A 17,924-nucleotide genomic window follows, 5' to 3' on the forward strand; every position below is an offset into this window, starting at 1 on the left:
CTACCCCCAAGCCTCGTGCTATTACTCTGATGGTTGTGGCTAATGAGGGAAATTCGAAGATGGTCCTACGACCTACTGCTGTCCAGAATACGAGTGTGGCTAATGCTGATAAAGTGCCCTCTCAAGCTGATGTGCTGGAAGGGGTCGGTGTGAAAGATACAATGGTGGAGGATGATACTCAACCTGAGACGCTGACTGGAAAGAAAAGCTGTAATGTGGCAACAAAGCTGAAATTAAAAAGGAAGATGCAGACCGATGGTGTGATGAGTATGGATATGGCAGAAACTGATGGTGGCAGTAAATGCTCGAAAAAAAGGAATGTTGATGCTGTCTTGGACGAGGATCAGATGCTGGACGGGAAAATTTCAGAGAAAAAAATAAAAATGAGTGTGATGAGTAGTTTTTCTTCTGATTGTATTGTTTCTAAAGTAGAGGGACTTGGGAATGCCCAAGCCCTCGAAAAGCAATGAAAATGCTATGCTGGAATTGCCACGGAATTGGCAACCCGTGGACAGTTAGGGCCCTCCAGGATCGATGTTGGAGGGATAGGCCAAATATTGTGTTTGTGATGGAGTCGATGATTGATTAAAAGCGTCTTAATAAAATAAAAAATAAATGTGGCTATGTTGATGGTGTGTGCATTAGTAGTGTTGGTAATTCGGGGGGTATGGGAATGTGGTGGAAAGATATTAAGGCTAATGTGGTATCTTATTCTGCTCATCATTTTGCCATCGATGTTTTGGACAATAATAATTGTGCTGTATGGAGGGATATTGGAATTTATGGATGGCCGGAACAATCTAATAAGCATTTGACTTGGGCTCTTATGTCTTCTCTAAAAGCTGCTTGTAATTTACCGTGCATTATGTTTGGTGATTTTAATGAAATAACGAGCTTGTCTGAGAAGGAGGGAGGGGCTCCGAGGAGTGAGAGGCTTATGGATTCTTTTAGGGAGGCTATGGATAGTTGTGCTCTTCGTGATCTGGGATTCAAGGGAAGTATTTTTACTTGGGAGAGGGGTAATACTATCGAGACATACATGAGGGAAAGATTGGACCGCTACATTGCTGATGAGGAATGGTGTAATCTCTTCCCGAATTTCGAAGTACGTAATCTGCCTATTTTTAAATCAAATTATGATCATTCACAAGTTCTTTTGTCCACGGAGAAAAGAGGGGATAGGCATAGTGGAGGGTCCGGTTTTAAATTTGAATCATTGTGGCTCTCTCGTGAGGAGTGTGGTGAGGTGGTGGCGAAAGGATGGGGGGACAGCGCAGGGTTGGATATGGCGAGGAGGGTGGCAGTTTGTGGTAAAAATTTAGCTTCATGGGCGGCTCTTACTTTTGGCTCGGTGAAAAAAAGAATTAAAGAGGGCGAAGAGAAGCTAAGGGATTTAAAGATGGGGGTGATGGATGGAGCAAAGTTAGAGAGGTGCAATGTGTTGTCTGCGGAGCTTGAGTCCTTGTATAAATTAGAAGAGTCTTATTGGTATGCTAGAACTAGAGCAAATGAGCTTCGAGATGGGGACAAGAACACAAAATATTTCCACCACAAGGCTAGTCAGAGAAAGGCTCAGAATAGAATAAAGGGGCTCAATGATGATAATGGTGTATGGTTCGAGAAGCGGATGGATTTAGAGCGGTTGATATCTTCATACTTTGCTAACCTGTTTGCCACGAGTTCCCCGACTGGTTATCAAGGGGCGATGGAGGGTATAGAAAGGGTAGTTTCTGAGGACATGAACACCATGCTTGACTGTGAGCCGACAGCAGAGGAGATCAAAATTGCCCTTTTCCAGATGCATCCTAACAAAGCTCCCGGCCCCGATGGTATGCATGCTCTTTTTTTTCCAAAAATTCTGGCATATTGTTGGTCCTGATATTATAGCTTTTGTAAAGGGTTGGTGGAGGGGTGATGTGAATTTGTCGGATGTTAATAATACTTGCATTGTGCTTATTCCGAAGTGTGATTCCCCATCTCATATTTCGGAATTTAGACCTATTAGTTGTTGTAATGTAATTTATAAAATTGTGTCGAAAACAATAGCTAATAAGTTGAAGGGTATATTGGATAAGGTGATTTCTCTTAATCAAAGTGCTTTCATTCCGGGTCGCCTTATTTCTGATAATGCTCTAGTGGCTTTTGAGATTTTTCATGCCATGAAGAGAAGTGGAGAGGGGAAAGATGGTAGCTTTGCATTGAAACTTGATATGAGTAAGGCCTATGATAGAGTGGAGTGGGTCTTTTTGGAGAAGGTAATGGGGAAGATGGGTTTCTCGGAGGCATGGATTGGTAGGGTGATGAGTTGCTTACAGAGTGTCCAATTTGCGTTCAAGATTAATGGGCAAATATCTGGATCTGTTACTCCTACTAGGGGTCTTCGACAGGGGGATCCAATTTCTCCATATTTGTTCTTACTTTGTGCGGATGCTTTTTCTAATCTGATCAATAAAGATGCTAAAGATGGTCTTATCCATGGTGCCAGGATTTGTAGGGGGGCTCCCCGTGTGTCACATTTGTTCTTTGCCGATGATAGTATACTTTTTGCTAGAGCTAATACTCAAGAATGCTCTATGATAGCTAATATAATTAGCCAGTATGAGAGAGCGTCGGGCCAGAAAATTAACCTTAATAAAACTGAAGTGGCTTTTAGCAAAAAAGTTAGTGTTGAACGTCGGAAGGAAATTGTCGATACATTGGAAGTCAGAGAAGTGGATAGGCATGAGAAATACCTTGGTCTACCAACGATTATTGGGAGGTCGAAAAGGGCTATTTTTGCAGGCATCAAGGAGCGGCTCTGGAAGAAATTGCAAGGTTGGAAGGAAAAATTACTCTCCATGCCCGGGAAGGAAGTAATGATTAAAGTTGTGGCACAAGCAATCCCGACGTATATGATGAGTATTTTGAGGATTCCCGATGGTATTATCGATGAGATTTACTCCCTCTTAGCTCGATTTTGGTGGGGTACGACGGACTTGAGGAAAAAGCTACATTGGCAAAAATGGGATGAGCTTTGTAAACCGAAAGATATGGGTGGTATGGGTTTTCGAGATTTGAGGGTGTTCAACCAAGCTCTACTTGCTAAGCAATGTTGGCGACTCCACCATAATCAAGGTACTCTCCTTCATGCTATTTTGAAAGCTAAATATTTTAAAAATTGTGACGTGTTGGAGGCTAGTAGGGGTTTCGACCCTAGCTACACTTGGAGAAGTATGTGGGGTGCTAAGTCTTTGCTACTTGAGGGGTTGAAATGGAGGGTGGGGAATGGTAGTAGTATTTCGGTTTGGGACTCGGCTTGGCTACCTTGTAACTCTTCCGTATGTGTACCAACTCCCTTGCAACATAGTGATATGGGGCTGCGGGTTTCGGACTTAATTGACCACGACACCATGTTGTGGCGTGAAGATGTGATTCAAGCCAATTTTATTGCAGCAGATCAGGTGTCAGTTTTGGCTATTCCGCTGTCCTTTCGATCTACCAAGGATGTCATGTTTTGGTGGCCAAATAAGGATGGGGTGTACTTGGTTCGGTCCGGGTATTGGCTGGGTAAACTTGGTCCATCGAATGCGCAATCCCTCACTCGTGATGCTGTATGGAGATTGATTTGGGGTATTAAAGGGCCTCCAAAGCTTGCTCATTTTCTATGGAGGGCATGTAAAGGTTTTTTAGCGGTGAGGGAAAGGCTCCATTTTCGACATTTGGTTGAGAGTAAGGTGTGTGCAATTTGCAGCAATGGGGATGAATTGGTGATTCACGCTACTTTCGAATGCAAGGCAGCACGGGATATTTGGGCAGCTAGTAGCTTCTCCTCTTTGATTGATCAAGCCCCTTCTTCGAGCTTTAAGGATAGACTCTTATGGGTAGCATCCAAATTGAGTAGCAACGAGGTATGTGCTTTTGTAACTCTTGTGTGGGCGGCTTGGTGGTGTCGTAATATGATTATCTTTGATGGTTGGTCGGGCTGTCCAATTAGTGTTGCTGCTAATCTGTCGAAGTCTGTTCTTGAGTATGGTGCATATGCGAAAAATGTATTTATGGGTCAGAGCTTACAGGGGCAGCCATCTCCCTCTTCGTGGTTTCGGCCTAGCAGGGGAATGGTAAAAGTTAATTGTGATGCTCATGTTGGGAGTGCTACTGGCCTCGGTGTGGTAATCAGAGATGAGATGGGTAACATCTTGGCTGTTGCAGTTCGTAAAGAGAAGGTGGGCTGGTCCCCGGAGGTGGCCGAGGCAGCTGCGTGTAGGTTCGGGCTCCAAATTGCAACAAGGCTGGGCTATTCTTCGGTGATCCTTGAAAGCGATGCATCTAATGTGGTTCAAAGGGTGAAGAAGCAAACTGTTAATTTCACTCCATTCTCTTTGATTATTGAGGATATTTGTGTGATGTCTCATTTATTTGTAGCCTTTTCTATTTCTCATGTAAGGCATGCGGGTAATACTCTTGCTCACCACGTTGCTAGGTGGGAGACTAATGGTTGTATTGAACGTATTTGCGTTGGTCCTTTTCCCCTAAGTCTTTTAACTTTGGCGGAAATTGACCTATATTAATGTTATTATCCGCAGGTGGTTTCAAAAAAAAAATAATAATAATAAGGTAGTCATATTTCAAATGACCATTGTAGAAACATCCACTTCTACCACCTCAAAATCCAGTGAAAATTCGATTTTTGTCTTGTTTAAAATGAACACCCCTTAAAGGTTGTATTATTACAAAATAATCAAAAGGTTGTATTATTAAAAAAGAAGGGTAATGCTATATGCAACCCTAAAGACTTCATATAAGCATTTAATATACTTTAAATTCTTTTTTAGAATTAAATTGGGAATTTATCGACAATTCAAGAGTTTATCGGTATAATAAATGTTTATTTATTGTCTATTTTTTCACTTTTAGCTTCTTATATGCAGGTGTTAAGGCTGCAAATATCTTTTTCCAGAAAAGCATAGGCCAAAGGTTGTAATATTGTTAACAATTTTTCCTATTTATTAAACTTTCTAAATTGCCTTTGCATTTCCACTTACCTTGTATTTTTTTTCCACTTTATCTCTCTAACTCTTGTCTATAATTATAGTTTTTTCTTTTTAATGTAGTTCATCCACTTTCTTTTTTCTCATCGGTTAAATAAGTGAAAAAAAACACAAACAATAAACTATAAATTGAGACTCCCATAAAAAAAAATAAAAAAAAAAAGGCTATAAATTGAGACGGAGAGAGTATATTTTTATGCATAATATGAAGTACTCCGTATTAATTATAATGTGATACCAATAAGGTAATAATGTAAATTTATATCTTGGAAGAGAAGTGACGGTGAATGACATGATGATGGATAAGCGTGACAGAGTGATGGCATCATTCAAAAACTTTCAAAGATCCAAATCAAAACAAGCCAGCTGCTAGCTACCCCCTCAAGACGGCGTCGTTTAAGGATTAAGTCTCTAATTACAGCAACTAATCACCCAAAATCATTTAATCACCAAATTCCAATTAATTGGTAATTGAAAGTGGGCTACTCCTACTATAAATATCCCACCCACTTTCCCTTTCCTTCTCGTCAACGCATCTCATTTCAATCACTTCACAAATTCATTCATTTTTTTAACTGAATTTTTAGACAGAGAAACTCCGAGGCAATTCATTCTTTTTCAATGGCAACCAAAGTTTACATTGTGTATGATTCTCTTTTACTCTCCTCTTTTTTAATATTATTTTTGTTGTTGTTTTGATTAATGAATTTTATGTTTTATTGAAATGCTATTTGTTTGCTTTGATTGTTTTTGTCAACGATCGAGATTATCGTAATGAAGTTCTACTCACTTTTCGTTTTGATCTGTTTGTATTTCATAAAGTTTTACTACTGTAGTTTTTACAGTATTTTCTATTTTGGGCCGTTCTATGAATTTCTATTCTGTTGGCATTTTTATGAAGTTTGACCCACCCACTAGGCCACTATGCATATTCTTTACTTTATCTTAGTTAAAATATTTAAACCCCACTTTTATCTCCTTATAAAATCTCTACCTACCTAACTTAGGAGTTTAGTCTAGAATATATGAAGTACCTTTTTTTTTTTTTTTTTTTTTTTTTTTTTTTTTTTTTTTTTTTTTTAATTCTATCTATGGAGTATGTTATACACTATTTGAACGTTTAATACCTCTAATTATTGACATTGTAAAATTATAAAAAAAAAAATGAATATTAAAAAAATATACTTCGTATAAATCATAAAAGTTAATCAAAGTATAGTTTGTGAATAGTGTAAAATTGTGTTAATTAAAAAAAAACGAAGATAATATATATTAACTTTTGTCATAATAGTATAAATTTTATAAACGTTAAAACACGACGAGCTTACTCCGGTTTCTCTGTTGTGGGCTCTACATTTGATTGTGATTGGATAAAATTATTGGTTTATTTATGAAAATACTATTTCACTAAGAGTCTAAGGGCCGGCCTGTTCATATTTACTTATTTTCAGTTCAGTTCAGTTCAGCTCCAATCAGTTCAGTTCAGCTCTAATCAGTTCAGTTCAGTTTAGTTTTATGCATTTTAATTTTTCAGTTCAGTTCAGGTCAGCTCAGTTGAGTAAATATGAACAGGCCCTAAGAGAACCTTGTATTTTATGTCAAAAACACACATCCGGTCCATTTGAATTTGAGTAGCTTCCTAATATTTCAAATTAGGAGCTGAATCTACAAGATTCCACGTTTTCTTTATATGGAGTATTTTATTCACCAAGTATGGTCAAATGGGATTGTATGAGTATGGTAAAAGTCTAAATGATGAACGTATTAGAGACTTGATATACTTGGTATACAAGTACACATTATTTTTCTTAGTGTTAAATGGTGCTAGTAATTTCGATTGAGGTGAATTTTAGTTCTTTGAATCTTTGGTATTTGGAGATCTGAGATGTACTTTCAGAAGTTTATTTCACAAAGAATTTAATATGCTCAATTATTGCCTTACAAATGTGTAATGTTATTTTTTGGTAATGATTAATACCACCCATACCACCGGGCATAGGAAAATAAAATATACTTTGTATATGTATATATTTTCCAATATTGTATAGAGTATATTAATTTAGAAATGGATGACAAAGCAACTTGTAAATTAGAATTACTAACTCTTGATTATGCTTAATATTGTATGGAACGAGTATATCACATAGGAGTACATAAAATGGTATTCCCTCCGTCCCTAAATTATATTCCTATTTCTCTCATTTAGAATGTAATTTAGGGACGGAGGGAGTAAAGTTTGAAAATATATGAAAAAATCACTCACTGATTGGTATTATTAAAGCTATAGTTCTTGAGAGTGAGGGATAGCTCAAGTTGTTAGAGTTTCCCTCCCGATTCCAGGAGATCCTGGGATCGATTCTCACCCCCGCCTTTGTGGCTCTTTAAACACCAAAAAAGCTATGGTTCTTAGTTAGTCCTTGATGATCTTTTTATGTGCAAGTAATGCAATCCTAAGACGACTGCATTTATCATTTTCCTATTTATAATCTTTAAGGTTCGTTGTATATTTCAATTATTTTGTCATATACTCGTATATGCATTCATGCACAGATTATGATTAACTGTTGACTTTTTGGATTAACCAATTAATGATTTGTGTGATCTATTTTGGAAATCAGTTTTAGTAAAATAACTAACTAAATTTGACAAAAATAAGAAAATATCAGTTTTAATGATTACATATCAGTTGTAGTTGGCAAAAACCAGATTTGGATTTGAAATCTATTGATTTAAGAGTCAAAGGTTTGACCTGATGTATAAAAAAAATGTATTCACCTGGAATTTGGATTAGAAATCTATTGACTTCATGACCCTGTTTCTTTCATTAACATTTAGACTTATACTCCTTACATGTTTGGATAACAGACTAATCACCGCGTTAATTGACCAAAAGATTTGAAATTAGCATGTGTCATTAACATTATACTGTTATTGCCTCGATTTGTCTTGTGAAAGTATTTTGAGAGTTTGAGGTTGTTAACATAAGTTCTATGTGGTTTTCAGATATTATTCTATGTACGGACACGTACACAAGCTAGCAGAGGAGATCCAAAAAGGAGCTGCATCAGTGGAAGGTGTAGATGCAAAACTCTGGCAGGTAAACATCAGATGTTCTTGTTAACCTTCTTCAATTTTGTTTGACTGGTGCAAAATGCAAGTGAAACTGGCTAATTTTAGCTGAACCGTCTTTTGAAATAGCTGGACTAGTATAGATCATGTAGTGAAACTCTTCTAGCTATTTATTACGGAGTACAAGTTATCCAAGTTTTGGAAAGAAAAGGTTTCTTACAGTTCTTGTTTTCAGAAGCATTATTTGATTGCTATACACTGAAATTATTTCCTGTATAGTACTCCCAAACCATCATCAGTAGTCAGTAGCTGTAGTGTTGAGAGTGTTCTACATAATCAGTGGCGACTCTAATATAATGAATCTGATTTGACGGAGACACAATCATGTAAAGTTTATTGCTGTGTCTGTGTGAGGTGGTGATACAGGTTCTGGAGTTACTTAGATGTATTCTCTTGCTTGCAATATCGCTCATTTTGTATATTCCTATTGCTGATGAAGCTTCCAATATTATTGCCTCGGTCTAACTTCTCCACTGGTTTGTCATTGTTTTCTTTTAATTAACTGAAGTTTATTACCATCTTGTTGTAAACCTTCTAGCTTATTACCTTCCTGCTAATATCACGGCGTGTAGGTCATTAGTCCTACCTTATTCGCTCACTCACCTTACGAGGATGCCCCAGTTTCTCACGGTGAGAAACGAATTCGTTTCTCATGGTGGCATTTTTGTGAATAAATCAACAACTTTTTCAACTTTGTTCAACTGTGGAGCCCACAATATTGAAAAAGTTGTTGATTTATTCACGAAAATGCCCCCATGAGAAACAAATTTCGTTTCTCACCATGAGAAACAGGGAATTTCCCCTTACCTTCTACTGTGGCAGTCAGACATTCCTAAGTCAAGCTGGGCTGCTTTTACGCTTTCCTATCTTGCTAGCCCCATCTGTAGTTACGTGTATTTGACTTTGCTGAGATGTATGAAACAGGTACCTGAGATACTGTCAGATGAGGTACTTGGTAAGATGAGTGCACCAGCAAAGAGCGATGCTCCAATAATTTCTCCAAGTGAGCTACCTGAAGCTGATGGCTTTATATTTGGCTTCCCTACAAGATTCGGAATGATGGCTGCCCAATTTAAGGCCTTCCTCGATGCAACCGGGGGTCTTTGGAGGACTCAGGAACTTGCTGGAAAGCCTGCTGGACTATTCTTTAGCACTGGATCCCAAGGTGGTGGACAAGAAACCACTGCGTAAGTCCCCTATTGTGTCATGACATTGTTTATCATTCTTTTCAAAATATACACTTTCGTACTAATTTAGATGATGCTTGTCAACAGCTTGACCGCCATCACTCAATTAACTCACCACGGAATGATCTTTGTCCCAATCGGCTACACATTTGGTGCTGGCATGTTTGAGATGGAGAATGTGAAGGGTGGAAGCCCCTATGGTGCTGGAACTTTCGCAGGAGATGGTTCAAGGCAGCCAACAGAGCTCGAATTGCAGCAGGCTTTCCACCAGGGGAAGTACATTGCTACCATCACAAAGAAGCTCAAGGGAAGCGCGTAATTGATTTCTAGAATTCAAAAAAACATACAGCGGATCATACTCATTAGAACACATACACCATTTGTTTCTTTTACCATTCTCAAATCTTTATTTTTGTGCTATTTCTTTGTTATGTAATAAATGCTCCAGTTATGTTTTCTTTGTACTTTTGAATGAATGATAAAGATTGTGTTATTTATGCATTGAGAGTTTTCGGCTATTTTCAAGTAACATCTGCTTCCTTTCTAGTTTAGATGATTATTTCTCCATTTACAAAATTGATTGCAGTTTCCATATGCTAAAGCAGAATTCCTAATGTTTATAATTCCTAGATCTTCATAGAAACTCCTATAAAAGGACTGGGATCAACCGTTCTACTGTTCTAGGCCCCGTAGGTGCATTTGCTACAAAAATCAATTTACTCTCATAAATCACATCACAAAATATTTACAACTTCAAAAGAAAACATTGCAACTAAAAGAAAACGGATAAAAATGATGAAAACTACTACGGAATACTATAATAAAAGGTTTTTTAATTGATATAAAGGGATGAAACATGTGACTATAAGAGTTTTATTTTAACTTTTCGAATTTGGTAAAAAAAGTGTTGAATGCCCTATTAGTTTTGAAATGGTAAGATTGGCCCAAATTATTACTTGTTCTTAAAAGGCAATTAGATAAAGGATTGAAATGAATCAAATGACTACTACTTGTCATTTTTGTTTCCCAACTTACATCGCTATATCCTAAACTTACAAATTTACAATCTCTCTTCCTTTAATCCTTCAATAACCTTTGTCTAAGCTATGTGAGCTAGGCATGGGTTGGGGACTTGGGGTGCACTCTAGATGCTTAGACCCGACACTATAAAACATGACCAAGTATAAGCCCGTTGTAAGCCTAGCACGACACAAGTGGTGTTAGGAAATTAGGGTGTAATTATGTTTGATTAATGCGGAACAAGTCAATGAAATTAAGAACGGAGAAAAAACAATAAAGAATATAAATAAACAACACAAGGATTTACGTGGTTCGGTCAAAATAGACCTACATCCACGGGTGGGGGATTCGAGAGCTTCTTCACTATAATGGAGAAAGAACGAGAGAATAATACAAGGAGACTTAAATCTAATGGCTCAATAAGGTATGATCTAATTGATCAACTAAAGGGTCCTTTTATAACACAAGGAAACCCTAATAAAACCCTAAGATTGTTCCCCAAGTATACTCAAATAGCCGTCATAGAAAAGATATAATTTTAGGAAATATTCCATAATTATCCTAGAATAACCTAACTACCGAGCTATAGCTCGGCAGCTATCTCATGCCTGTCGCAAGTCCTCATAGGGCCGAGCTATAGCTCACTCGCATAGAGCTATAGCTCGCAACCTCGTTGCAAATTTTCAACTTCATTAGGTTTTCGTAAAACGGTCATAACTTTCTCATTTCTTATCGGAATTGGGCATATGACCTATCGTTGGAAAGCTCTTGAATCAAGCTATCACCTCCAACTTGAATCACCTCAATATCAGTTGTAGTTTGAGAGATATAATCGTTCAAAATCAGCCCTACTAGATTTCGAATCACAATTTAACAATCTCCACCTTGACTTGAAATCGACCAAAAATAAGGTAACTCCACCTTGAACCAAAAACCAAGAAGTAATGCTCATAATAAAACATAAAACCTCCACCTTAAACAAAACTCCATAATCCTACTCACATTAGGCTATCACCAAACGGACATCTTCCATAACTTGTGAACCGGTGCGTCTCCGAACACAAAATTCCGTACACAAAACCATCACATGGCCTAGATTGAGAGTATAATGTCCCGACGCCAAGCATGCTTATCAAAATTGACAAAACTCTCTTCAAACACTTCTTCATCTCAAAAAAATCAAACTAAAAAACTTAAGCAATTCTAGAAAAATAAAAATTACATCAAGAATTTCTATATTGCAATTATACTTAGTAAATCACAAAAGTACCAAAATTGAGATAAGAAATAGCATAACTAGAACAAAATCTAATGCATAACCAAGATTTCTACTTTATTACAAACGAAAATCAAAAGCAATCTATCATAGACTCCATACCATAAATCCACACGGTTTCTCGTTTTACCAAGAGATCTCAAAGGGGAACTTATCATGAAGAGATCGTAGAAACCGCAACCCCAAAGCTCGTAACCCTAAAGTGCATAATCATCATCATCGTCGGTATTGGCAATATTTGCGTATTTGTCCTCATTGGATTTCTCCTCATTCTTCTTCTTTAATTTCCAACACTCGGCTTTGATGTGACCCTTCACATGACAATAGTTACAAACTTTTCCTTTACCAAAATTCTTATTACCACCATGAGCAACTAAAGCATTATTTTGAGCCGGATTATCAGATTTATTAACCAATTTATTGTCAATTAAATCTCTTTGAGTTAAGGCATCCTTAACATCCTCCAAACTCAAATCATCTCTACCATACAATAAAGTATCTCAAAAATGCTTATACGTAGGCGGTAAAGAACACAACAACCTAATAGTCATATCCTCATCATCGATCTCAACATCGATGTTTTACAAATCCATAATAATAGAGAAGAATTCATCTGAATAAGACTTAAGCGGTTTACCTTCTTCTAGACGAAGATCATGAAGTCTAGATTTGAGCAGTAGACGGTTGGTCACGCTCTTTGTCATATAAAGTGACTCCAACTTCAACCACAAACCCGCAGAAGTCGTCTCCTTGGCAACCTCTCTCAAAACATCATCAGAGAGACATAATTGAATTGCCGAAAGAGCCTTCAAATCGATCTCCTCCCACGTATCCACCGTCATGCCCAAAGGCTTGTTGGATACACCTTCAAGAGCCTTGTGACATCCACTTTGAACCAAGATGGCTTTCATCTTCAATTTCCATAGGCCAAAGTTCACTTGCCTATTGAATTTCTCAATATCAAATTTCATTGGCATAATTTAAACAAAATAACCTATAAACACCTAAACCTTAAGACCTTAAAACCTTAAAATCTTGGGTCTAGATACCACTTGTTAGGAAATTAGGGTGTAATTATGTTTGATTAATGCGGAACAAGTCAATGAAATTAAGAACGGAGAAAAAACAATAAAGAATATAAACAAACAACACAAGGATTTACGTGGTTCGGTCAAAATAGACCTACATCCACGAGTGGGGGATTCGAGAGCTTCTTCACTATAATGGAGAAAGAACGAGAGAATAATACAAGGAGTCTTAAATCTAATGGCTCAATAAGGTATGATCTAATTGATCAACTAAAGGGTCCTTTTATAACACAAGGAAACCCTAATAAAACCCTAATATTGTTCCCCAAGTATACTCAAATAGCCGTCATAGAAAAGATATAATTTTAGGAAATATTCCATAAATTATCCTAGAATAACCTAACTACCGAGCTATAGCTCGGCAGCTAGCTCATGCCTGCCGCAAGTCTTCATAGGGCCGAGCTATAGCTCACTCGCATAGAGCTATAGCTCGCAACCTCGTTGCAAATTTCCAGCTTCGTCAGGTTTTCGTAAAACGGTCATAACTTTCTCGTTTCTTATCGGAATTGGGCATATGACCTATCGTTGGAAAGCTCTTGAACCAAGCTATCACCTCCAACTTGAATCACCTCAAAATCAGTTGTAGTTTGAGAGATATAATTGTTCAAAGTCAGCCCTACTAAATTTTGAGTCACAATTTAACAAGTGGAATGACAATTGGTTGTGAAAAGACATCATTCTTGAAATTTGATGTGATCCGAAAAAGAGCATGACAGTCAGTGTTAACCAATAAATAAAATATCTAAAAATTTATAAGGAGGCTCACCAGCGTGGCGCGACATGTGGACATAGCCATATATAGGCATGATAGATCAATACGAGCTCAACAAAACACACCTTTTCTTACTCAATTCAAGCACAACTTCAAGGGCCATGCCCAACTTTAGTGGTCATTTAACTTGTTGTGTAATTCAATGTTAAAAATAATAATTGATGAACATGATCTTCTCTCCATCCTCAATATATCCTCTTTTTTAAACTTTAACAAATTCAAACACACGTTGAATGTTTGTCAATTTTTACACATCATTGAGAAAAGTTGTTAGAAAATACTTCATATATGAGTTAGAACTGATTATCCCATTGTAGAAAAGATGAAGGATTGTTATCATGTCACATAACTCTAGTAAGTTGCTCCACACATTATCAATTGATTTTATAATGGAATTCGATTAGAATTGTTTGTGGTGATCACATACTCACACTCTCTTCCAATTTTTATGCTTGTTGGCTTGATGGGAATTTGTCATGGTATCAAGAGTGAATTATAATCTCAATAAATCAGCTCAAATTGCGTGAAAAAGATGAAGGTAGTTTGGTTATCCGTTGATTTTGCTCTAAAAGGAAAGGAAGGACAATTAACATATGAATTTGTCAAGGCTATTTCGTCATTTGGTTTTATGATAAAATCTTATTATGCGTGCTTTAGGGTATTTATAATTAACTAAATATCCTACATATATATTTTCAGTTCCAAAGCCTATGTTTATATTATAGATACACGTACACGGTCCATAAGAGATATACTTTGTCATCATCATCAATGTGTGCTTTAAAGCCTTTAAGGAGCAGAAAGAATTTAAAGAAAAAGGAAAAAAGTTTGTGTAAGGAGGTAAAGTATGATCAATGTACACACTAATCAAGTAGATTAGGGTCCATTTAAATATAATTATGGTACGGTACAATGATGTATGTAGGATAAAATTGTATCATATCATTCTTACTTGCTTATAAAACAAAATTGAAAATGTTCCTTTTAATCATTAGTCATTTATCCCAAAGGATTCTTAAATCAAAAGCTTTCAATTTTCTTAATTATTGTACATGTAAAACATTCTCTTTTCATATGACCTACCGACTTTGAGCTTCGTCTTTTCTTTTTGTTTGCGGTTTAGCAACTCACCAGTTGTACACACGAGTATAGGAAAAGTGAGGGAGAATCGTTTTTTTTTAAATTTGAGCTAAAATTGCAACATTCAAGTGTAGTGATTAGCATATTAGCATCCCAAGATTAATAATATTATGCACATGACACATAAATTGTAACACATTGTACATAGACTTAATTGCTAGCTCTATTATTTTGTCAAATGCAATTTTAAAAATTCCAGGTATAAGGGAGGCCATGTAATAATCCTCCAAATGAACCATCATTACATCAATTAAAATGTTATGGAGTTGAAATTAAAGTAGAGCTAGGCATGGACTAGACCAACAAGAGTTGTAGTAGTAGGCATGACACGAAAATAACCTAATCTGGTTTGATATGAGAGGCACATCAGTGGACCATGAAATGTGCATGAACATCACTTTAAAAAAATATATATGCGTGAGCATGACAAGCCTTCACACTTATTCTTTTTTACTAATCTACAAAGAAATATACTACGTATATATTATTTAAGGAGCATTATTCTGGCATGGTTCAATCGGTATGTCATGACACATGGACTGTCATGTATGAGCTTTGTTTATGAAGAATTAGCATGAGCCTAACAGGCTAACATAACTCGAATTCTTCTAGACCAGTTTACTCATTAATATATAGTGAAATGACACTTATACCCTTGTTTAATTTAAAATCCTACCTAAATTACATATCCCACAATTAGCTTATTGATCTTTTCACATACTCAAATAACTTTAAGCTATCAACTATTTACCAAACACTTTTATACAATTAGCTAATAAAATAAATTAGCAAATCAGTTAATACAATCCGCTAGTCAAAATCACCTACATAATCAGCTTCAGCTTTAAGATATTCACCAAACACGACCTTAAATTGATAGATGTTGAAAACTTGAATTTTTTATGGTGATTCTTGTACTAGAAACAAGAGTTCAAATTGGGATCCATTTCAAAGGACACATTTGATGATTTCTTCACCAGCCATGAATATCATTTTAACTGTGTTGAGGATCTCATTTCAATTGGTCTAGAAGCTAAGTCAGTATAAACTATGATTCTCGATTATCATTTGATCCAATTGGTGGCGCCAAGGTGCATATTGGTGAATTGGAATCTTGTTAATTTAACTTTCCCTATGTAGCCTATATATTATTAGTAAATCATATATATTATCTTTAGAGTACACATATAAGTGCTTTAATTTTATATATTTTAATACAACAATCGTATAAAAGTGAGATAAATTATTGACAGTTTAGGTATTTTCTGTAAACACCGCTACTGATCTCTTGGCCCATATAATAGATCATTTAGTTTTATAGCTAAACAAATAAATACTCATTCTAGTATTCCACAATACAAACATGAGGGACAAATTAAAAAATAGATTGATAGTCACTTTAGAATGACCCCAAGATTAATATTCCTTTTAATCAATTTGTAGACTCGTCTCCATTACATGGATTTTAATTTCTTACTCATGAGTAAAAACTTTGGAGGTGCAAGGTTATAAAAACACATTTTGAAACTCTTAACACTGGGACCTCTTAGAAAATTATTGTACACTTCTCTATTTTAAAAGTTTAAAAGTATGTCTTGTTAATTAGATCCACTCTGGAGGAACCTATGTTATATACTGATCAACAACCATGCTAGATATCTTATAAATCATCCAAGTTAATGATGTATTAAGAATAGATTGGTAACTAAAATGATAGAAATTAAACATGCATTTGAATTGCTTAGAGGATTATACAACATTTAGTATGGAATTTGAAGGGCTTAAATAGTATGTAAAAATAGGGTTTTTGTAGGTGAATTCTTAATGAAAATCACGAAGATCGATCTAGGGTATATATATGGAAAAGCGTTGCAAAATAAGATTGCTAAAGGCTATGAATGTTTTGCCCTAGTGTTGGTTGCTGCAAGTGTGCATGCTAGTAGTGTACCTAAGTTGTGTATTCTGTCTTGTTGCATAATGGAACATTTTGTGCTCTTCATTTTACAAAACTCGGTATGTATTGTGTTTGATAAGCGTATTTGGCCCTAATGAATAGGTTTATGAATAATTAATGCATAGACGATGGAACAAAATTTCTATTGCATTGTCTACTACACCTATTAATCTAAATTTGCACTAAGATAATAGTCAATATACAAATACTTATACCCCCTAGTTGTAGTGTTATTTCTCACTCAAAAAGAAAATATGTTTAATTAGGCATATATATTACTCATTTAACAAATAACTTTAAATAATTCCTTAATTATCTTTCACTTAGACGTTAAATCACTCTCATTTAAGGATCAAATCATCTTTCCTAACTTGTAATTAAATGATGTTATCTACATTCCACCCTATATATGAATAGACAAGCCTATGACCTAAGACGTCATCTTATATTGTCACAATTTTACTTGAGTTGTGAGCTTATAAAGTTACATACTTTGGTAGCTAGCATTTATTTCCCTTATCAATCCATGGTTAATTATAACAATATAGCATATGCTATTTTGGTAGGATATTCTATAATCAAAGGTTTTGATCCAAAGCAAACAAAAATTATTTTTCTTCAAAACTTCAAAAACTTTTATAAATCTAGATGTACTAGAAGATAATATAACTTTCTTTTGTGTTAGCCATCCTTAGCACCAAAATGCATTTTAAAAATATGTAATCCAAGATGAGAAGTCAAACTAAAACTTTTGATCGTAAAAAAATCCTTTGTTTTTTCAATTAGCCTCTTGCTCCAATGAAACCTTCCAATGGACGCTCCTCAATGTGACCATTCGATGAAAAGCACAAAAGTATGGATGATGATGGGCTCCTTTGGAAATTACACTTTACTCCTTACTATTTTTCTCTAATTTACAAGAACTTAATTTTAATAAAATTAATAAATCCCAAAAAGTAGGAAATTGTGGACCCCTTTAAGCACTTCCCACTAACATATTCCCTATCACATAAACAAATCTAAAAGTTAGATTTCCAATCCAATGACATCCCCCACATTCACTCTCTTTCTCTCCTATTCTGGAATTCAATTATTCCAAACGATCACCCTATATCTCTCCTTTCCTCCTTTTTATCTCTATGATCATCATATAAGTTACAAAGTGAGTAATTTCATACATGTGCAATTTTAAAGGTAATTAGTGTATTTCATAGAAAAATGTAACAACAAATAAATTTAGATGATTATAAACTCGTTTCATCATGTATGTCATCATAAAACGTTGTATGACCAGTTATACCATACGCACATGCATCAAATTACACGCTATA

General features: G+C 35.7%; 2 protein-coding genes across 2 annotated transcripts; both read left to right on the forward strand.

Moving 5' to 3' along the window:
* The first annotated feature begins 673 nt into the window (after positions 1–673).
* On the forward strand, positions 674–4,960 carry LOC145628133 (uncharacterized). Its single transcript, XM_081680449.1, has 3 exons — positions 674–1,829; positions 1,888–4,485; positions 4,908–4,960. The coding sequence occupies exons 1-3, from the start codon at positions 674–676 to the stop codon at positions 4,958–4,960; spliced, it is 3,807 nt and encodes a 1,268-aa protein (XP_081536575.1).
* A 555-nt stretch (positions 4,961–5,515) lies between these two features.
* Positions 5,516–9,844, forward strand: LOC145629324 (NAD(P)H dehydrogenase (quinone) FQR1-like). Its single transcript, XM_081681893.1, has 4 exons — positions 5,516–5,671; positions 8,031–8,124; positions 9,081–9,343; positions 9,431–9,844. Exons 1-4 carry the CDS (start codon positions 5,649–5,651, stop codon positions 9,660–9,662), a joined length of 612 nt encoding a protein of 203 aa, XP_081538019.1. The 5' UTR covers positions 5,516–5,648; the 3' UTR covers positions 9,663–9,844.
* The last annotated feature ends 8,080 nt before the right edge of the window (positions 9,845–17,924 follow it).

This window comes from Chenopodium album, chromosome 4 (assembly GCF_948465745.1).
Source record: "Chenopodium album chromosome 4, dcCheAlbu1.1, whole genome shotgun sequence".
NCBI lineage: Eukaryota > Viridiplantae > Streptophyta > Magnoliopsida > Caryophyllales > Amaranthaceae > Chenopodium > Chenopodium album.

Coding starts and splice junctions, on each gene's coding strand:
- LOC145628133 (XM_081680449.1), top strand. CDS start 674: ATGTGGTGGAAAGATATTAAGGCTAATGTGGTATCTTATTCTGCTCAT. Junction 1,830..1,887: donor CAAAGCTCCCGGCCCCGATG/GTATGCATGCTC, acceptor CTGATATTATAG/CTTTTGTAAAGGGTTGGTGG. Junction 4,486..4,907: donor GACTAATGGTTGTATTGAAC/GTATTTGCGTTG, acceptor TCTTATATGCAG/GTGTTAAGGCTGCAAATATC.
- LOC145629324 (XM_081681893.1), top strand. CDS start 5,649: ATGGCAACCAAAGTTTACATTGT. Junction 8,125..9,080: donor TAGATGCAAAACTCTGGCAG/GTAAACATCAGA, acceptor TGTATGAAACAG/GTACCTGAGATACTGTCAGA. Junction 9,344..9,430: donor GGTGGACAAGAAACCACTGC/GTAAGTCCCCTA, acceptor GCTTGTCAACAG/CTTGACCGCCATCACTCAAT.